The 23,378-nt window shown below is 33.5% G+C and overlaps 2 protein-coding genes across 4 annotated transcripts in view; one reads left to right on the top strand and one right to left on the bottom strand.

Annotated features, from left to right (window-relative positions):
• Positions 1-807: 807 nt before the first annotated feature.
• Positions 808-6,310, bottom strand: LOC131843312 (methylosome subunit pICln). The gene is made up of 6 exons (XM_059191936.1): positions 5,969-6,310; positions 5,082-5,222; positions 4,557-4,646; positions 3,511-3,644; positions 2,927-3,055; positions 808-1,936 (listed from the first exon to the last, which is right to left on the bottom strand). Exons 1-6 carry the CDS (start codon positions 6,088-6,090, stop codon positions 1,902-1,904), a joined length of 651 nt encoding a protein of 216 aa, XP_059047919.1. The 5' UTR covers positions 6,091-6,310; the 3' UTR covers positions 808-1,901.
• Positions 6,311-9,600: 3,290 nt separating this feature from the next.
• Positions 9,601-23,378, top strand: part of LOC131843309 (uncharacterized) — a 39,054-nt gene continuing 25,276 nt past the window's right edge. For 2 of the 3 annotated variants that reach the window (XM_059191931.1, XM_059191933.1), the window contains exon 1: positions 20,724-21,037. In XM_059191931.1, the coding sequence (XP_059047914.1) occupies positions 20,842-21,037 (196 nt within the window). In that variant the 5' untranslated portion in view covers positions 20,724-20,841. Of the gene's footprint in view, positions 9,756-10,189; positions 10,259-20,723; positions 21,038-23,378 lie in introns of those variants that run through there. The other variant, XM_059191932.1, reaches the window with a different exon arrangement.

Raw genomic sequence — 23,378 nt, 5'->3', positions numbered from 1 at the left:
GATATAAAATATACGGTGATAGTATTCATGAAATATTTATTTTAACTTTAATGCACAAAAATAATGTGTACATATGGCGACCATGAGTGATGCAGCAGAGAAAGATTGTTGTCGGTGCACTAATATAAATATATAAAATTGTAAATTACTAACATAGTTAATAAGTTGTTTACTAACATAATATGGATGGATCAATATCCGAAATAAATGAAATAATAATAAATGAGAACTATCAAAATATATACCTATATAAGGCAAAATATTTATACATATATAAATTTCTATAAAAAGGTTAATATCGCTGTCGTCTGTACATCTTATTAATTATTCTTCTGTACATATTTGTCATCTAATTGTCTGTAAGAGATTGCTTTGAGCGATGAGGCCACCTTTTGTTACCATGTTTTTATATTATGTTCTTTTTGTATTTTTTAACAGTACCATTATTATTTCGAACTTATTTAATACTACGATCCGTCCAGCCTCGCATATTGAATAATGCATCCGGTATTACAAATCTTTAATTTCCTTGGTTTGTTCTGTAATAACACATATGTATTATACATATTAACCTTCGTTTAGAATCACTCTATCTATAGCTGAAAACCGTATTAAAATCCGTTACGTAATTTAAAAGATATTAGGAAATAGAGGAGATGTAAGGGAATACCGATGACGACTGTATTTTATACTATGTAAAGGTGAATAGATATAAAAGTAAATCTAAATATTAACATGTTTGTCACCTAACCTCTGAATCAATTTACTGAAATATTTAAAAATTAATTACCATAATTAATACAAGAATAACTACTACAAGCTTTAATGTTCTTTAAAAATATATCAGTTTCATGAATACTATCACTAAGTATCATTACATCATTTTTACTAACGTATGTAATACAAATACATGCTTCATGCATTCCTAAATGTAATACATTTTAAAAAATCGTGCCAGGGAATGACTATTTGATATCAAAACTTTATAAAAATCGGTATAGTACCATTGACAGTGCAGCATTGGTACACAAATTGACAGCTTATAAAAGCATCATTTAAAATTTCAAAATGTCGACTTAATTACCAAAGTCCTATTATAAAAATAAAAGTCCTTGGTTCCAATCAAAAATATATAATTAGAATTTGATAATTAAGTCGAAATTCGTTTGAGATTACTAACATAAACATATTATTATTAAAGACAAAAACTAAACTAAGTAATAAGTGAATATTATTTTAGTTATACGGCAATTAGGATGGGGGCCATACCTCTAGTCTTGTGTAATTTAAAAAAAAAAATAGAATCATGTCAGTATCAGTCTAATTTTCATGTTCTATATTTAAAATATTTTTCTTTTTAATTTTATCTATTCATTGACACACTGCCAATTTAAATTGACCATCATAATGGCGTCCATAATTTAAGTAAACGAATTCTAAATTAATTATCAAATAATATATTTGATAATTAAGTCGAAATTCGTTTGAGATTACTAACATAAAGATATTATTATTAAAGACAAAACTAAACTAAGTAATAAGTCAATATCTTATACGGCAAATAGGATGGGACCACACTTCTCTAGTCCTATGTAACTTTCAAAAATAGAATTATGCCAGTACATCTATAGATTTTTTGAAATTCTATATTTAAAAACTTTTTTATTTTATTTTATCCAGTCATTGAAACCCCGTCAATTTAATTCGACCATTTTGATGTAAAATTCTTGGTCAAATTAAACATACAACACAACAAATTAAATGTAATTTTTGCTTGCAACACTTAGATATGGCAACCCATCCATAGCCAAACAATTGTGTAGTACATACATCTAATAACAATTTATTATTAAGATGTACAAAGTGTAGTCGTTCTGATGCGACGTGCACTAAGATGAGCATCACTGCTGTTCACTTATATCGGCATCTTCTTCATCTGTAATTATAAAATATAATAAATAAATCACCTGAAATACCTAAAATCTAGCGTGGTCTAGCGGTTTAGCACACTGCCACATTTCCGATGGTCTCGGGTTCTATTCCTAGCACGGTACAAACACTTGTATTCGTGAGTACGATTACTTGTATTCGTCTGGGTATTATTTATTTGTATTTAACATACATAATGTACCTATAAAAAAATGTAACTATGAATTTATATCAGTTGTCTGGTACCATCACACAAGTTCTGCTTAGCTTGCGACTAGATGGCGCTGTGTGAATTATCCTGGGGTATTTTTTTAATGGATGATAATGGAATGGTGCACCCGCCTGCGCTACCGGTTTACGCTGGCGGGGCACCAGTGGAGGATGATAAGATGAACATGAGGTCAGTTAGCCCATCGTGACAAATTCACCAGTAATTTATCACGATGGTTTCCGCTGGGGGGCACCGCGTGGAGGTCATAAGACATGGTACATTGAGGTCAATGAGATTATCAGTCCACATTACTAACAATTCACCAGTCCAGGGGTATTTTTTTTTTTTTTTGTGTATGATAATGGAATGGTGCACCCGCCTGCGCTAACGGTTTACGCTGGCGGGGCACCAGTGGAGGATGATAAGATGAGCGTGAGGTCAGGTCAGTTAGCCCATCGTGACAAATTCACCAAGAATTCATCACGATGGTTTCCAGGGAGAACCACGTGGAGGTCGACCTAACATGGTACATTGCTAGCAATAGGAGTGTCCAGGGGTATAATTTAGTTTGTCTGGTATTACATTATTATTATCAGTTGTCTAGTACCTATAACACAAGCTCTGCTCTCTTGCTAGCTTGGGACAAGATGACGCTGTGTGGATCGTCCACAATAATATTATTTTATTATTGTCAGTTGTTTGTACTCATAACCATAACAAACTCTATATAGCTTGGGACTAGATGGCGCTGAGAGTTGTCCAGTATTATTATAATTTATACAATACCTGGATCATCAGTGTTGGGATGGGAGCCGTTGCTTCTCCCGAGCCGCAGCAGTCGCAGGCGAGCGGCCGCATCGTCCTCCCCCGCCGGTACAACACCATTATCCATTGCATCCTCGAACTGTTCTTCACCTGCACATAGACACCTATTTACTATCTGCTTTCAAATCCAATATTATTACATGTTCAGTAAATGTATTTCATTATATATTGTTAGGATTGATAAATTTCTAAAATACAAAACACTCAAACAAATCAAAAAATGAAATTGAACCTGCAAATAGAGTATAAACATGCAAATCAAATTTATTGTTGCCAGTACTTATATTAAACATCACTTTAGCGGTTTCAACCGCGTGAAATTACATAGCCTATATATTATTCTGATGTATTTTCTATTAATACTAAAGTTTCATCAAAATCTGTTCAGTAGTTTTTGCAAAGAGTAAAAACAATCATATTCATGCATACAAATGTGTGTTGCAAATGTGTGTGGAATCGCGTTTATAATATTAATAAGATTCATGTCTTTATTGTGATTTTATTTTGTAATTTTTTTGCAATCGTTAATAAAACAGGAAACATACCATCATTGAATTCTTCTCCATCCATATACAGATCATCCTCATCGACTTCGTCTGTGGGGTCCGGGTGGAGGGTCTGTCCTTGGCTCATTGCGGAGTACATAGCTTGCAATTCACCTTCATTCTGTGGTATAAAACTGTTGACAAAAGACAATATTATTAGTAATGTACTAATATTATAAATGCTAAAGTCTGTCCGTCTTACTGTCGCGCATTCACGCCAAAACTACTGATCCAATTTAAATTAAATTTGGTACACAGATAGTCTAGGCCCTTAGAAAGGATATAGGCTACTTTTTAATGCAAAAAAGGCTTAAAAGGGGACATAAAAGGTTGTATGTAATATCGCCGTTTTTAAAGATAAAAGCTTGTAATTTATTTTCTAGGCTGTTGATTAAATATAAATAAATATGACATTCAAAGTTTCTAATATTGTACCGTTAAGGGGGTAAAATAAAATAGGGGATGGAAATTTGTCATTTTGAAGCCAGAATGATGAAACTTTTGTTTGGATTTTTTGGGTCAGATTATTAAATATTTTTTCTTTATTTGACGACGACGCGGGCAGGCAGTATTGTTTTTATATTTTAACTGTATTTATTAGTACTTCAACTAGACTTAAAAAAAGATATGATTCAAAATGAATCTGTGGAAAACAGATTGATGTAGGAGAATACGAGGAGAAGGGACATCAGGGGGTGACTTGTTCCATAATTTTAAAGTAGATGTGGTTAAACCTTTTCAGCCATTTTGGAATTTAGAGTTGACGCTTCTGAGATAAACTTCTTAGCATTCCATGGATTCACCGTGCGGATGCTGGGTCCATCGTGGGGCAAAGAGGGAAACTCCGAGCAGTTCCCGGGCTATGACCTGGGTACTGGTTTAAAGGACCCTTTGTTGACATATATCAACACTCACCTTCACCACTCATGTTTCCCTGTCCAAACTAATCTGGTAGGAGCCTACTAACGCAGCTTTATGTACACCTTTAGTATAGTACCCACTGCAGTTTTAGACAGGCCAAGATCTATAAATAATGAAATGTTTACCGTAATTGTGTGATGGGTTGGTCATCGGCGTCAAACTCATCATCTTCGCTGGCGTCCCCTCCGCCTGATGGTTGCGCTAGTTCTGGAACTCTGGAAGTAAGAAGTTATTATTAAGCTTTCTTCACAATTTGCACAGATTATACTCTGATCCCCGTCCAATTCAAACGGGGATCGAAATTACGACATACGGCTGTACCGAAGTTCGAACCCCTAGCGGTGCTAAAGTCGTATTCATCAGGCAGGAGTTGGCCTTCAGCCGCTCCACTCCATCTAATACTATGCTTATATATTATATACTATATACTAAGCAACAGATATAAATATCTCTCTCTTCCTACCTATCTATGTGGATCTATCATGGTGTTGGGGTCAGCTTTCCTTGTTTTTCTCCACTGGCACCTGATTACATATATACACATATGCATCAGTAGACTACAACATAGACAACTTAGTCCTCAGTCCAGTCAGAGCCTGATATGAACAGAGGCTAGTAAACCAAGACCAACACACTCTAGAACAAAATACCTGAGTTCATAATTGAGGACCATATAGAGAGCCGGCGAGGGTTCCCTCTGGACTGCATGGAGTGAGATGCTGGGGTAGAGCAGTGATATGGTGGGAGCGGCAACACCAGATGGCCGCACACCACCTCCCCACACCACATTGCTGTCATTGTAAGAAAAAAATATTGAATATTTTATGATTTAGTTTAATCATATCAAAGATACTATATAAATAAGGCCCACAATCATATATATATTCAACAATCATACATTATATACTGTATAATTAAATAAATAAAATGTTATAATAATTCAGTACATTTTTTATTTGATTTTGAGGTCATTATATTACTACTACTACTATTTACTTATTATAGTAATTTATCTATAGAGTACACATTCTAAATTTAATATAAAGACCTCTGCAAAATTGAGTTTGACACCTCTGGTTTTGTTAATGTTACATATTGCCTTTAAAAATTCAAGACCTATTTAGCTGAGTGTGATGGGATATTTTTTTTTAATATTTTAATTGGTCTAATTGTGTCTCTGGTAGAGGTTTGGAAGCGTGACTGAGATGCCTTTGCCCAGTATTGGGACACTAATTAAATTATAAAAAAAAGAATGCAACCAAAACATTATTATTATTATTGAAATATATTTATGTTAGAGCATGTTCTGTAGTTGTATTGTTATTACACATTGTCACATCGTTACACCAGTCCTATGTTCAGGTGGCTTTTTGTTGTTACTCTTACGCTCTTAACTAATTCTAATTAAATTTGGTACCCAGATAAGTCATCCCAGTTACAGCGTTTAAAGAGATGCCAAGTTTTGTGTAGGTAATAAATATGAAACCTGTATCTGTAAACACGTGAATTTTCAAACAAAATATTTACATTCCCTCACCTTTCTGTAATGTACAAAGTAGCAGTACCAAGTTCCTGATCATTCACAAAGAGTTTTGTAGAAGGAGCCTGATGAAGAATTCCTTCGATAGGTTGAGAAAACGTAGATGAAACAACTACCATTTTGTTAGAAAATAAGTATTTATATTTTAATTTACGATCTAAGGCGTAATTTGTATGGTAAAATATTAATTTACAATCTCTTCTCGTAAATACGTGATGGTAATACACAATTTCAAGCTTTAAAATTCCCTTCTATTTAATCGCTCTCAAATTATTTAAATTATAGTAAAAAGTACATATAATTTAAGGAAACACGTTGTATTGAACGGAAATAACAAAGACACAGACTACCAACAGACTACTATTCTCAAATCACAATTAAAATACCGAATGATAGATTTGACACTCTGTCAGTGTCAAATAAATTCAATATAATATTTCTATATAGTACGAGTAAAATAAATAAATATTAAATATTAAATTCTAATTTAATATTAATCACAAAAAATACTGAAATAAAACATATTACAATAATGTATTTTATAATATTCCATCAATAGATTGACCCGTATGAAAGTGTACTCAAAATAGTAGTGGCATGACAATAGAGTTTCAGTTTGAAGCTGTCATTCCACCATTGAAAAACGAAAAGCACAGTTTTTATACCTGCTAAACTAAAAGAATTTCAGCATCAAGATTCTGAATTCAGGATGTTGAATCGTTAGTTTATTTCATATTTAAATGACCTATTGTAACTGAATACTTACTTTTTTATTTATTAAATGGTAAAAATAAGTAATTGTATTTACCGTTAATACAGCTAATTCAGTGAAACATTAAAAAATATATATATTTGAGGTGTTCCGAAAAACTAAACTTGTATGATATTAAGGGCGATTAAATATTTGTCAGGAATCTTATATCATAAACAATGAATGAGGAAGAGGAAATTTAGAGGAAAGCTATTTAAATTTCCCATTTTCAATACTGTATTTTCCGTGCCGGTTATTAAAAAAATTAACCTTCGAATGTTCGAAACATGTCGATGTTGAAGAGACATTCTTTATTCGTTAGTTCTGAAAATGCACCATTTGTTAACCGATTTGAAGATAATATTAGTTTGAAACAGGATGTAAGTAATTTTATATATAAAATTCTCATGTCAGAATTCACAACGTTAGTTACCATACACCGACACGGTTTGACTGATTTTTTTTAAATTTTATATGCATGTATTTAGTAGGTCTGAGAATCGGTTATCTATTTTTCATACTCCTAACATTTTAAAAAAAAAAATTAATAAAATATTTATTTTAAAATATAGTAAATACATACAACCCTGCATTTTTACCATTCTATCAAAAGCCCTTTTTTTTAATAACGATTTTAATTTAATGGCAAAAAATGTTTGCGGGTCAACTAGTTTTACTATATATTTGTCAGGCGGTTTGTGAATGGCAGATGAACTGTTTATTTGGCCAGTATATACAGCCCTAAATATTTTTCCTTTTGTTTTAGCCCTTATGTGGTGTTGGAAGTGATGTTCAAGAGGCAACTAGTATTAAATTAATAAACAGTGTTGTATTTGCTGAGCCTTTAAATTATCCTCATCTAGAAAGAGGTAAGAACAATATTTCATTTTATACCTGATTTCTTATGGTAACAGTCGGACATAATAAAAGTAGTATATACAGCCCGTCAAATTTGCTATTTGTATTTAGAACAACATTTATGTGGTAAAAGTGATGTTCAAGAGGCAAGTATTAAATTAATAAACAGTGTTGTGATGAGTCTGCATTTGGAATGATCCTCATTAGAATGAAAAAATATGACTATTTTATACTGCTACTATTAACAGTTTACATAATAAAGATTATTTTATGTTTACTTTAATAGATTATTTTAGGTGGCAATTGTGAACAACTTTGATTTATGTTTTGAGTAGTCATGCTCACTAAAATGTCCAGACTTGTGGCGGCGTGGTGGGCCGGGTCATGGGGTCCCTAAAATATGGTCGATGCTGGCTCATCCGTCATACTCTGCTTATAGGGACTGGTCTGCTCTAATCACTATGACTGATTTCCTCTTATTAATTGTTTAACAGTTGGTTATGTATTCATATTTTTTCTTTTTGAGTATTTAATTGAATGTGTGTATTCACACACTTAAACTTAAAAATGGAATAATAAAATTATTTAAAAGGCTATTCTTGCTCGTTCTTCTTGTGATAGACAGCTGCTAGTTTAAAAAAAAATGTAATGACTATTCAAAAGTGCTTCATGTAAGTTTATTTGAATAAATGATTTTCTATTCTATTCTATTCTATTTCTATTTCTATTTATTAATTTATACTTACTTTTAGAGCTAAATACAAAACATGGTGGAGAGTTGACATTCATTGACAATGTTGTGGTACAGAAAACGGCCGGCAAAAGAAACAAATATCACATGGATATTGAAGACTTTCAAAATCCGAGATGCCCACAGGTAAATGTAATTTAGAAATGAAATATCATAAGCTCCATCGATAAGAGCCTTACAATGCAAAACTTTGGTGGTTTAGCGGATCACAATACGGCTTTATTTCCACATGGTCACATGTTAGGTTCCTCATACCGTACAAACATTTGTATTCATGATTATTATTATTTGGATCTTGTCTATTTATATTATGTATACATTTACTTAAAGAAATATATCGTAAATATGTTGTTTAGTACCTATAACACAATTTCTGCTTAGTTTGGAACTAGTATTGTCTTGAGATATTTGTTATAAATATGGATTAAAAAATTTTGAATAAAAAGTATACAAAAAAAACATAAAAATTTACTTTGATTCGGACTAAATGGTGCTGCATGATCAATTTCACACATTTATAAATCACACATTATATGTCTATATATATCTATAGTATTATGTCATCATAGTCATGTCCAGATTTATTATTATTATTATATATATGTGTGATTTCTCAACATAGCTAGTTTTGTAGAGACAAGGACAAGTTTTTTACCAAGTCACTTGTTCTCATATTGTATTTTATTCAGTAGGAATGTTAGGAATTATTATTATTTGTTTCAGCACAATTGCAACAAGACGTTCTCAAGTATGACGCTCCTCAAAGCGCACATACGCAAAACTCATTGTTCCAATAAGAACCGGTACATATGTGATAGATGTGGCAGTGGTTTCCCAGCACAATATCTGTTAAGGAGACATGCAGTTATACACCGCAGTGAAAGAGTACAATGTCCAGTTTGTAGAAAATCACTCAGTGCTAGAACTAAGTAAGTATAGTTTATATTTTTTAGTTTGTACCAGTGGAACGGGCTAAGGTCGGACGCTATACTGCCTTACTTTCAGTGAAAGTGTTATATAAGCATAAGCATAAGTAGTAAGCAGATGCCATACAGCCTAACTTCAGTAAAGTATAACATAGGAATACTAAATTTACATAACACTGCATGCAATTGCAGTATTTTTATGTCCACTCTTAGCAGTGTATACAAAATAAAAAAGGAATTTTTAGAAATGTTAGGCGGGCCACATAAAACTGTTTAACGGGCCGCGTGTTGCCATGCGTAAAATATTGTGTGTACTATAAATATATATAATATTATTCTTGTTTGCAGTCTATCAACACATCTGAAATCACACGCAGACACTCGGCCACATGAGTGCGTCTCGTGTCACAAGCGTTTCGTACGCAAGTGTACGCTTGACGCACACGTCAAGTTCGTGCACAGAGTTGGCGAACTCAACTGTGACAAGTGTGACGCCACGTAAGTGACATATATTATACTAGCTGTGCCCGTGGCTTCACGCGTGATATGTGCGCCTATATGTTTTTTTTTATACTACGTAGCAAACAAGCATACGACCCATCTGGTGGTAAACGGTTACCGTAGCCTATGGACGAATGAAATATCAGGGGTGTCACGTGCGCGTGGCCGACTCCTGAAAAACCTTTATATACTTTCATGAAAAATCCCATACTGTAGTCTCTCAGGCAAACCTCGGCAGGTAGTCCACAATATAAGTTTACGAAGGAGGATGCTCTTCTAATAATTAGTCAAAAAAATTATGAGTTTCAATGGATGTTCTTTAAAGCAAGTAATCAGTATTATCTATGTTCAAAGCTAGATGTATGTATGTCTGACCCCCATTACAAATAAGTAATTTTTATAAGGTCTCACTCTGTGTCATTTCAATGCAGATTCGTATCTCGTACCGAATGGAGTCGACACAAGTCTTCACACGACGAGTCACGTGACGTTTCCTAAGGGTAAGTCTGTCTGTCTGTTATCTAGATCTCTACAGCTTGAATATTTTTTTTTACTTATAGCGCGGTGGTTAAGAGGTTTTATGGATGATAATGGAATGGTGCACCCGCCTTCGCTAACGGTTTACACCAGTGGAGGATGATAAGATGAGCATGAGGTCAGGTCAGTTAGCCGATCGTAACAGATTCACCTTGACATGGTACATTGCTACAGACATGATATTACTGTACCATATACCAACTGACCCCGATGACCCCATAACGGCAGGTAACCTCCCCACGGGCCCACCCGTTTCACCCCGACCACACTTTTACACACACACACGACACCGTCCTCGCCGGCGAAGACGACGACCTCAAACACAATATCGCGCATTCAACCGGGCGCCTACGCGCGCCCGGGCGCTCCACACCGGTGCCCACCGGCGCCCCCGGGCGTCCCTCCGATCGATCCCCCGTCCAATTCAAACGGGGATCGAAATTACTACAGCCTGAGCCGAGGTTCGAACCCCTAGTGGTGCCCTCAGACTAAAGTCGTATCCGTTAGGTGGGAGTTGAGCTTCAGCCGTTTCAGAAGTCCTTCCGCGGGTTTGAGTGCCATCGGCACTCGGTCCCTAACGTCCGGTGAAGCTGTAAAGGCCAGCTGCGGTCAACAGCATTAGAGTAGTCCGAAAAAAATAACATATACCAAATATGTACAGTATTGGGGTCCACATTAATAACAATCCTTTTCCCGTTTGATTATGAGGTCAAAAACGGGCTATTTTTGTTTAATATAGATTAGTAGTTACCGAGTAGATAGATGTAAGGGAGTCATAAAAAAACGTACGTAACGTAAAATACTATTCGATGAAAGACGACATACTCGTTCGCAGTACCAGTATATACGACTCGACAAACACGCTTCGTATGTAAACTAAATAATTATCTTAAGATTTAATATGGCAGCCGATAGCACACAACAATATATGTGGAGACGGGCAATTCTAGTTTTATATAATACACATTAACATACAGTTATAAAACTAATATTTAAAAAATTAACAACTACATCGATCTTAGTGCAATAATAGAATTTAATTTTAATTTCTAAAATAAAAGTAGCCTAAGTTACTCGTTATTACATCAACTACCTGACAATAAAAGTCCCGTCAAAATTAGTCCAGCCATTTCAGAGATCAGCCGGAACAGACAGACAGACAAAAATTGTAAGAAATGTTATTCTGGTGTGTACCGTATGTATACTCATATGTATGTAGTAAAAAATGGTTATTTCAATATAACAAACAGACACTTCAATTTCCTTAGATTAGAAAGTGAACCTAGTGAGACTTTCTAGTGACTGCAGCATGAGTTTTTTCAACAAAGGTATATTAAGATTTCTTAAGGGTCTACAACGCGCATGTGACACCCCTGGTGTTACAGGAGGCAATAAGCTACGATAACTGTTTACCGTCAGATGGGCCGTATGCTTGTTTGATACCATCGTATAAAAAAAATACTCACAAAGTTGATGGTATTTTTTATACCGCAGTTGTTGCAATGAATTTGAGCCCAATTTGATGGTCAACGGTCACCGTAGGCTAAGTACGAATGAAACATTAGGGGTGACACGTGCGCGTTACCGACCCTGAAGATCTTCTTAATCTTTGAAGAAAAAATTGAAGAAATTCTGAATCTTAATATGCTCTTAATGAAAAACCACTTGCTATGGTTAATCGAGAGAGCCTCGGCAGGTTTATTTCTCGATCTGTGTGTACGTGGGAGGAAACTGGAAATTTTTCCCACGGACGTGACGTCATCAGTTGACGCCCAAAAATATGTTTTATGTTACGTTTGCAATGGATATCTTATTGATATTGAATATGGATGAATGATTGTTACTCTTTCACGCAAAAACTACTCAACATACAAATACAACATAACAAAATTCATATCATCAATGACATATCTAAATATATGTAACTCAAAGGTGACTGACTGACATAGTGATCTATCAACGCACAGCCCAAACCACTGGACGGATCGGGCTGAAATTTGGCATGAAGGTAGATGTTATGACGTAGGCATCCGCTAAGAAAGGATTTTGATTAATTCTACCCCCAAGGGGATGAAAGTTTGTATGAAACTTCGTCAATTTTAATCCGATCGGGCTGAGACTTTGCTTGCATAAAACTACTATGACGTAGACTAAGAAAGGATTTTAATAAATTCCATCCATACGCGGGTACAGCTAGTATAATAATAATATTGTTATTTAAGACTTATATTTGGTCTACGCTAAATCGTCGCCGTGGTATTTATTTCTATTTTTATGTGTCCATGTTCTAACGTCTTGTTGTTTTTTCTCCACTGGCAACACTTGCGATAACTGTCTTTGTTTTCCAAGGCCGTAAAATACTTAATAAAAAAAAAACTGTCTTTGTCAGCTGGCCGAAATAATTAATTACTTTTATATAATTTATTACTATAATTTTATATTGTGTATATTATAATTAGTGAGTTTATACTATAAAAAGCATCGATTGTTGTTTGTGAATAGAAGATAAATTCCTGGTGTTTGTCATTATGTGCTAACTGACCTGATCTCATGTCCATCTTATCATCCTCCACTGGTGTCCCGCCAGCATAAACCGTTAGCGCAGGCGCACCATTCCATTATCTTATATATAAAATTCTCGTGTCACAGTTTTCGTTCCCATACTCCTCCGAAACGGCTTGACCGATTCTCATGAAATTTTGTGAGCGTATTGAGTAGGTCTGAGAATCGGCCTACATCTATTTTTCATCCCCCTAAATGTTGGGGGTAGTCCACCCCTAAATTTTTATTTTTTAGACAAAATTTTTAGTTTCTATTTTTTTATGATACAACATACAAAAATACATACAATCCTAAATTTTCAGCCTTCTATCATCAACCCATATTTTTTTATAGCGTTATTAATTTATATGGCAAAACAACGTTTGCCGAGACAGCTAGTCATCCATAAAAAAATCCCCTCCCCTTATGTGCTGGGGTAGCTACAACCCAACAGTACTGGCACTATTATTACTTGTTTGGTTTTCTTTTGAATGGAGTAATTTCACTGTAATTCAGGACTAATTCATATCAATCCGTTGCTAATGATACAATTCTGTCTCATTCAACGTCTCGCCATATTTATTTATAGTAATACTAGCTGTTGCCGCGACTTCGTCCCCGTGAAATTTAACTTTACTTTTCTAAAATAAAAGTAGCCTAAGTTACTCTTTATTACATCAGCTACCTGCCAAAAAAAGTCCCATCAAAATTTATAGCCATTTCAGAGATTAGCCGGTAAAAAACGGTTATTTCAATATTAGAATAGAATAGAATAGAAAATCATTTATTCAAATAAACTTAATTTAAGCACTTTTGAATAGTCATAACAATTTGTTTTTTATCTACCACTCGTTCGGAAAGCTGTCTCATCACAAGAAGAACGAGCAAGAAACTTGTGTGTTGCTCTTTTAAATAATCCTTGTAAGTTTACATTTACCAAGTCGAAACGTGTGAATACAAACTACCAACAAGCACTAATTTTTTGGGTCAAATATAATCTTGCAATAAGATTAAATCAGTCGTAGTGATAAGAGCAGACCAGTCCCTACAAGCAGCACTCGTTCACGAGTATGACGGATGAGCCAGCCATCACTGCGCTCGACCATATTTTAGAGAGCCCATTGACCCGGCCCACCACGCCGCCACATGTCTGGACATTTTAGTGAGCATGACTACTCATTCCACACGACCACGTCACAGCTACAAAAATTACTATATGGTAGTTACAGTATTCGCACTTTACATAAGGATGCATGCGGCAATCAATACAAAAGCCGCTACGCTATCATATATCAAGAAAGCAGTATGAAAATTAAAATTATAACGTTGTCCGCAAATAAACTTATTCTTGCTATATATTGCTATCATCTATAAATTCATCTATCTTATAATAGGCTTTTTTAAGTAAGATTTAGCGTAGACTCTGGCAGTTTATTATAGAATCTTACGCAATTACCATAAAATGAATTACTAACTTTGTGTAGACGGCATTTAGGTAAAATTAGCTTATTTTTATTGCGTAAGTTTCTACTTGTACAGTCTTTAAGTTTCTTGAAACTATCTAAGTTTTTCCTTGTATACATAATATTTTCATAAATGTACTGTGAGGCAACGGTGAGGATATTTGATTGTTTAAAGCATTGACGTAATGACTCTCTAGAACCCATACCATAAATAGAACGTATGGCTCTCTTTTGTAAAATAAATATAGTATTTATATCGGCATTCCCCATAGCAGTATGCCATATGACATAATGCTATGGAAATAACTAAAGTATACAAGTTTTGCCGTCGCCACGTCTGTTAATTGCCTTATCCTTTTAATTGCATAAGCAGCAGAACTAAGTCTACTGGCTAATTTTGAAATATGGGGCCCCCATTGTAACTTCGAGTCCACTGTTATTCCTAAAAAAACTGTATCATTAACAAAATTTACTATTTCATCATTAAGCAATAGCTGCGTATTTACTTGTTTTACATTAGGCAGCGTGAATTTAATGCACTTAGTTTTGTTGGAGTATATAATTTATTACATAATTTTATATTTAGTATAGCAGAGATAGCATAATTTACATCGTCTAATTGATTACATTGGCGACCAATTTTAAACACTAACGAAGTATCATCCGCAAATAACACTATATCTGCAACTTTCTCTACCATGTAGGGAAGGTCATTTATATAAATTAAAAAGAGAAATGGGCCTAATATTGAACCTTGAGGAACGCCCATTTTTATATTAGTTCTTATATTTACACCATCAATATCTACAGTTTGCACCCTATCCTCTAGATAAGTTTTCATTAGACTTAGGTCATTATCTCTAATACCATAATATTTGAGCTTGTACAAAAGTGTTTCATGATCTACGCAATCAAACGCCTTCGACAAGTCACAAAAAACGCCGAGAGCATCCTGTGAGTTTTCCCATGATTCGAATATATGTGTAATAAGCGCTACACCTGCATCAGTAGTAGACTTGCCGGCAGTGAAACCATATTGCTGACTGTGAAGCAGTCCGTTATCCCTGAAGTATTTTAACATTTGGTTAAACATAATCTTTTCAAATACTTTACTTAGAACTGGCAAAATAGAAATTGGTCTATAGTTGCCTAGCTCAAATCTATCTCCAGATTTAAAGAGTGGAATTAATTTGCTAAATTTCATTAATTGAGGAAACACGCCATTATCAACACATTTATTGAAAATAGTAGCTAGATAAGGAGCAACAATATCTATGAATGTACTAACTACTTTAACTGACATGTCCCAGAGATCTTCCGTATTTTTTAAATTTAACTGTTTGAATATTTTTATGACATGAAAAGGGCTGACATGTGAAAATTTAAATGTTAAAGAGCAAGGGCTGACATTAGCCTCCAGTAATGTTTTTGCTCGAATTGGAGATGAGTCTAGAGAAGATGTAATATCAATCGGAATATTAGCAAAAAAATCTTGAAAAATATGAACTATATCTTTTGTTGCTGTTATTAACTTATTGTCATAATTTAATGAGAATTTAATATTACAAACAGATACTCCAATTTTATTTATATGTATAGATTAATACAAAAGTGTCTGTATATCTGTACATTTGTTACTTTTTTACGACTAAACGGCTGGACGGATCTATGAAATTTGTCGTCATGGTAGTACCTCAGTTTATCCTAGTTATTACGTCACTACACATCCTTTGTGGTTGTGCATGAGTAATACAGACAGACAGCAATTTTTTTAAAAGCCAGTTTTTTTACGTACTACATGTGGCCGCGATTTTGTTCGCGTAAATTACATATAACCTTTCGTCTCTCCTTTCAAACGGAAACTCGAAAAAAGAACGACCTAGAATATTTGATGAAGTGGGTAATTTAACTAAAATAATTTTAAGAAATATTTGTAATTCAGTCATATGATAATTAGGATAAGTTTTTAATTTAATAAGTACTGTTGACTACAAAGTACATAACAACAAACTTTAACCATAAACAAGGTAGATCATTATTTTATTGAAGATATTTCTACACTGCTGGCAATTTTTTTTATTCCCGATATTAATTGTCAAAAATTTGACTGATGACTGTTTCACGACTGACAGCTGCTTTAAATACATAGGAAATCGGGCGTTCAGAATTTATAAACGTGTTTAGCGAAATTTGTAGTGGTGAAATGCAAACTGAAGCTTTGAACACGTTTAAACGTTTTAATGGCGTTCAGTTCGAACTAAACGCGATCAGTTTCTTTGATGAAATCCGGCCAGTCTACGGTTCTTTAGATTTATTTAATTACATTTAAATAATAATTATAACGCTGAACAATTCATAAAGCGCCATCTAGTCCTAAGCAAAGCAGCTTGTGTAATGGGTACCACACAAGTTATAGAAATACTTAGATACATTTTTTGTAAATACACACATAATATACGTAGAAAACACCCATGCCGATACAACCAGTCATATGAATGAATACAAATGTTTGTACCGTGCGAGGTATCGAACCCGCGACCATCGGAAGAAGGCGGTGTACTAAACCGCTATACCGTCAAGGCCTAAAACGTGTCATTAATGTTGCTAAGGAGTACTAATTTTAGAATAAGAATAATTTGTTGCTGGCAATGTAATTACGCAAAAGAAAATACTTTTAAAGGTTACTTAATTAAAGTCGGCAAAAGGATCCGGTTTTAAACGTGGTGGATTTTATTTTTTAGTTCCACTTGTTACTCTTTCACGCAAAAACTACCGAACAGATTTTGATGAAACTTTACAGTAATATAGCTTATATCAGAATAACACACAGGCTATACATTTCATGCGGGTCAAACCGCGGGTACAGCTAGTTTTTTATAAGCTGACCCTGCGAACTCCGTTCCACCTCAAAAATAATATGTCAAAGGTTTTTGAAGTTTAGTTACGCAATAAATTTCTGAACGCTTGACAGCTATCAGCAGTTTGTATGGGGAAATAATATTGTTGTTTTTACTATTTTACATGCAATTTCTTCATATTTTATCGCCGCCTAAACTTTCCCTGGACTTCCACGAATATTTCAACACTAAAATTAGCCAAATCGGCTGTTCTCGAATTTTAGCGAGACTAACGAACAGCAATTTATTTATATATATATATAGATATACCATACCGATCATCTGATTGAATGGCGTTTTTCTAGAAACTTTTTGCCACGCACAACCACATTGTGGAATCACCTTCCACCAATGGTATTTCCGAACCGATAAGATTGAAACCTCGAAGAAAAGAGCTACTACTGATATTGCTCTGTGTTTGTGGGCGCTGATAAAAGCAATTTAATAAATAGATAATAATTACCAACTTACATAATTTGGTAATTATTTGATTGTTTATTTTTTTAAGAATTGTTCCGATTAGTTTGTAATAATGGGATTGACATGTCTGAAAACAAAAATCCCCAAAATAAATTTAGATTAAAAGAAAAAAAAAGTGCTTACGCGTTTATTCCTTCTTAAAAGACCGACGAGAAAAAAACATAGTTTTTTTTTTTTTTCATAATATGATTTAATTTTTTTTTATCGTAGTGATAAAAAAAAAGTTTTCTAGAGAATTTAAATATTTCCAAAGATGACTTTAAGGAACTTGTTGCTCATTTAAGGTTCTACTGGTCTATTGCTCAGACAGTTTGTCTGATCGTATTGCTTAGTAGTGCTGCAGCAAGTACATATTCTTAGTCGAATTTGCTATTTTCTTTTTTGATTTTGTATTCGATTTCGATTTTCTATGAAATTTTATTGAAGTCTGATCGGCATAACGTTATATATGAATCTGTCATTAAAAGACTAAAATGTTTTTTCACTCAATTAGATCTTTGAAACATAGATAGGTATTTACTATACGGTAGAGACGTGTAGTAATTTTATAGAATAGAATAGAATAGAAATTTATTTATTCAAATAAACTTAATTTAAGCACTTTTGAATAGTCATAATAATGTTTTTTTTAATTTACCGCTCATTCGGAAAGCTGTCTCATTACAAGAAGAACGAGCAAGAAACTTGCGTGTTGCTCTTTTAAATAATCCTTGAAATAGCTAGTTGTAGTAGGTATACTAATGATTTGTGAAGTACCTAATCAATTAAAATTTATATTTATTACCTACGTTACAGTAACATATAAATATTTTAGGTAGCCAATATATATTTTTTTGTTTTTGTCATTAATTTCTTATACAGCTTAATGTTTAGGTTTTACTATAATTTTATGAACTAATAAAACAACAAATTATAAAAGAAATCATACTATTTTTATTAATTACTATTGTACGCTCACGGATTTGCTCGATATTGTAAATTATGTATTTACTCTTGTTGTAATTTAATCTATCCTCTCTGCTATACAGTAAACCTTTGTCAGCCTTATAAGTTTCTTCATTGTTATTTTGTTATGCATTTCAATACCGAGTCACTACAACGGCATAACAATATTATAGTTAACTACCTACCAGCCCCGGCTTCGCACGGGTGTACATTTATTATAAATATAAACTTTCCTCTTGGTTCACTCTACCTATTGTTAAAAACCGCATTAAAATCCGTTACGTAATTTAAAAGATACAAGCGAACAGACAATGGCGGCGACTTTGTTTTATAGTATGTTAAGAAGATACGTATGAAACTATTACTATGTATAATAGTTTATATAATTTCTGAATCGAATTCGAAATTTCGAAATTTTACAATAATATACAAAATACGTCATGCAGTAATTCGGAATTCTGAACCGTATTCGAATTTTGAAATTTTACAACTAATATACAAAATACGTCATACAGTAATTCCGAGTTCTGAACCGTATTCGAATTTTGAAATTTTACAACTAATATACAAAATACGTCATACAGTAATTCCGAGTTCTGAACCGTATTCGAATTTTGAAATTTTACAACTAATATACAAAGTACGTCATACAGTAATTCCGAGTTCTGAACCATATTCGAATTTTGAAATTTTACATCTAATATACAAATACGTCATGCAGTAATTCCGACTTCTGAATCAAATTCGAATTTTAAAATTTAACATCCAATATACAAAATACGTCATGCAGTAATTCGAGTTCAGAACCGAATTCGAATTTTGAAATTTACAACTAATACACAAAATACGTCATGCAGTAATTCGAATTATGAACCAAATTCGTATTCCGAAAGGTTATTGGGTACCTTAAAAACTATACCCACTGCTTACAGAAAAAAAATAGAGTGCGAAGTTTAGATAAGAGATATTTATCTAAACTTCCCACTCTATTTTTTATGCCAGACCAAAATATAAAAATGAAAATTAATATATTAAGGTTAATTATCATAAGGTCTCGAATATTAATATTGTTGTTTTATTTATTTAAGACAATGCTTCATTGAAATTGTTTTATCTAAACATTTTATATATAAAAATGCAAAATGAATACCTATTTATTATACATCCAGTAATTTTTATTCCCATGGTTTAAAAAAAAATACGTACATAAAATTAATAATTGTTTAATACTCAACAATTTTACCTAATGTGATTTTTGTAGGAAAACTTTTGGTAAACAAATGATATACAAAATACGTCATGAGGTAATTCAAGTTATGAACTGAATTCGAAATTCCCAATTTTACAAGTAATATAAAAAATACGTCATGCAGTAATTCAAGTTCTGAACCGAATTCAAAATTTTACTACTAATATACAAAATATGTAATGCACCCCGCATTCGGTTTATGAATCGAATTCGAATTTCGTAAAATACCTATACAATATACGTCATGCAGTAATTCGAGATCTATCATATTAAATGATTATGAAATATTTAGACAATTATTTTCATTAGACAATACAGTGACTCTGTCAGCCGCGGCAATAAACAAGGTCAAACAGAGCTAGCAATTTACATATACTTTATGAAAAAACTATACATTATTTGTTATAATAATTACCTGCCTAGCCGTCAAGAAACGCTAGCAGCGGCCGCAGCTTGCTTGCCGCACGTAAAGTATCCACGGAATTATGTAACACTACAATTTCTATAACTCGAACGTTAGATGGTCGTTATGTTACCAAGCGACGTGATTACCTATTTATGATTAAACTTGTGTACAAGTTATCTAGAGTACACGGCGATAATAATATTGAACAAAAATGTTTTGTAAGATTATTGATACATGATGTGCCCGTGACGTTACTACGACATTATTTTTGCCGCGTTCACACTAATGTAGTCAGGATACATTGCATGCATCTTATTTATTTATTAGCGCGAGGAAGGCGATATCGCAGCGACCTCAGTCTGCTCGCACCTATTTGTTCCCCGCCGTCTCTGGCGGCCATGTTTGCCCGATGCGCTGTTCAACCCGCCCGCCAGTTTCACGCGGGCGTTCAGACGTACATTACGTTACGTCCGCATAGAGCTAATACGCACGTAATTTTTGAACTCGCATTTGGAACGTGACGTTCGAAATTTAAAAAAATATTTTTTTATTTTATTTATCTACAATGGTCAGAACGAAGGACGGCGACGGGGTGAAGAGTACTCTGATAATAACAGAAGTACAGAAAAGACCTTGTCTGTTCGACACGAACGATCCAAGTTACAGTGACAGGGCGGAGAAGTCACGGTGCTGGGAGGAGGTGTACGAGTGCGTGGTGCCGGGCTGGACTGCTCTGGGGTTGACGGAGAAGTTTGCGGCTGGTATGTTGTTACGCACCCTATTTGCGGATGTCGGTTGGCCGCAACGAGCGCGTGCGGCGGTCGTGCGTTCACAGCCGGCCGGTTTGCAATTGTCGCGTCGCTGCGTGTTCTTGCTCTTTGTTCGAGCGCCGTCGTCGTCGCTCGGATGCTTTCCAAACGTACTATCCTACTGTAATACCTATTTCTAAATAACGTCTGTATAGAATATGACACGTGTTATATTATCTACTCGTAATATCTAATTATCGACGCCATTTTGTAATAGTTAATTATTTAATTTTGTACTCGAAAGTACAACTCTTGGGAGTTTATACCTATCTCGATTTCAATTGTAGCCCAGAACACAATGTAGATAAATTATCCATCTCAATAACAAATGACGTGGTTTTAGTATTCATAAAAGGCGTCGATTGTACTTTTTGTCTACTATTATCAACTACGTCTATTCCGTATTGAAATAACTATATATTTCTATATTCACACGTAATAAGTAACTCGACAATATCTTATCTTAATAATAATATATTATAAATGCGAAAGTTGTCTGTCTGTCTGTCTGTCTGTCTCGCTTTCACGCCAAAACTACTGTTTAAATGAAATTTAGTACGCTAGTTCACCGCAACTTTTTAATGCGTAAAAAGGGTTGTAAGGGTTCAAAATGGAAATACAAGGTTATCTTTATGCGGTTGAATACTTATTCGTCATCTTTACATTTCACTAGCTAACAACCAATCAACACATCGCGTGCGTTTGCGCCATTTGCCATCTTTTCATTTCACTAGCTAACAACCAATCAACACATATATAAGGTATCCATCACAGAGAACAAAACCACAGATAACATAATGTAAAACGAAAGATCTTGCCGGAAACATGACGTTGACGTTTAGTGAAAATATTGTTTTTTGACACTTTTTTATGATAAAATCGTATATCGTGTGTATGTGTTTTTTCTTTAAACCTGAAATTGGCCGATTGCGAGATAAATTTGGCGATTTTTTTTATATAATTTATTTTACGGCTCTGGATACAAGCCCAGTTTAGCCCAACTTAAAGTTTTACAATATAAATTACAAAAATTAAAGTCAATGTCCAATGTTAAATAATAATAAATGTCAAACGTTGTTTCCCTGTTCTGAATATATCACAATTTCTTCAAATTTTATTATTTACATTTTTTAAAGAATGTTGTGGTGTGGCATATTTAAATTATTTACCCATTTTTGTAGGTTATACAGAAATAATGTGTGTTTATTTAAAAAGCATTAACACAAAATTAATAAAGTATAGGTCTTAATAAATATATGGTTGTTGTATCAAAATAGAATTTTCTTATTTTTCACTAAAATAAAAACTAACTGATTTTTTTATACAATAAATGACCTTTTCATTGTGCCATATATTATGGAACTATTTAAATTATTTAGCTGATTGTAAGAAACAAAATGTTGGTTTGTAGATTAATACTGTAAAATTATTATTTGTACGGAAACGATAAAAATATATTTTTGTGCTGCGACAAAAACTAATATTATAAATGTGAAAGTAACTCTGTCTGTCTGTCTCGCTTTCACGCCAAAACTACTATTTGAATGAAATTTGGTATACAGATAGTCTAGACCCTGAGAACGGACATAGGCTACTTTTTAATGCGAAAAAAGGGTTGTAAGGGGTTAAAAGGGGGGATGAAAGATTGTATGGAAGAATCGTCATTTTTGAAGCTAGAAGCTTGAAACTTATTTTTGAGACTGTTGATTAAATATAAATAAAAATGACATTCAATGTTTGTAAAAAATTACCCTTAAGGGGGTAAAATAAAATAGGGGATGCAAGTTTTTATGTAAATTCGTCATTTTTGAAGCTAGAAGCTTAAACTTATTGTTGAGACTGTTGATTAAATATAAATACATATGACATTCATTGTTTGTAAAAAAATTACCCTTAAGAGGGTAAAATAAAATAGGGGATGCAAGTTTTTATGTAAACATGTCATTTTTGAAGCTAGAAGCTTGAAACTGATTGTTGAGACTGTTGATTAAATATAAATAAAAATGACATTCGATGTTTGTAAAAAATTACCCTTAAGAGGGTAAAATAAAATAGGGGATGAAATTGATAAATTCTTCATTTTTGAAGCTAGATGCTTGAAACTTATTTTTGAGGCTGTTGATTAAATATAAATAAATATGACATTCATTGTTTGTAAAAAAATTACCCTTAAGGGGGCAAAATAAAATAGGGGATGATAGTTATTATGTAAATTCGTAATTTTTGAAACTAGAACGATGAAACTATTTGCATTGGTTCTTTTGGGGTAGATTTTTAAATACCCCACTAATGT

The sequence above is a fragment of the Achroia grisella genome, unplaced genomic scaffold (genome assembly GCF_030625045.1).
Source record: "Achroia grisella isolate CSIRO2021 unplaced genomic scaffold, CSIRO_AGI_Agris_v1 utg295, whole genome shotgun sequence".
NCBI classification, from domain to species: domain Eukaryota; kingdom Metazoa; phylum Arthropoda; class Insecta; order Lepidoptera; family Pyralidae; genus Achroia; species Achroia grisella.
This window is presented reverse-complemented; position numbering and strand designations above follow the sequence as displayed.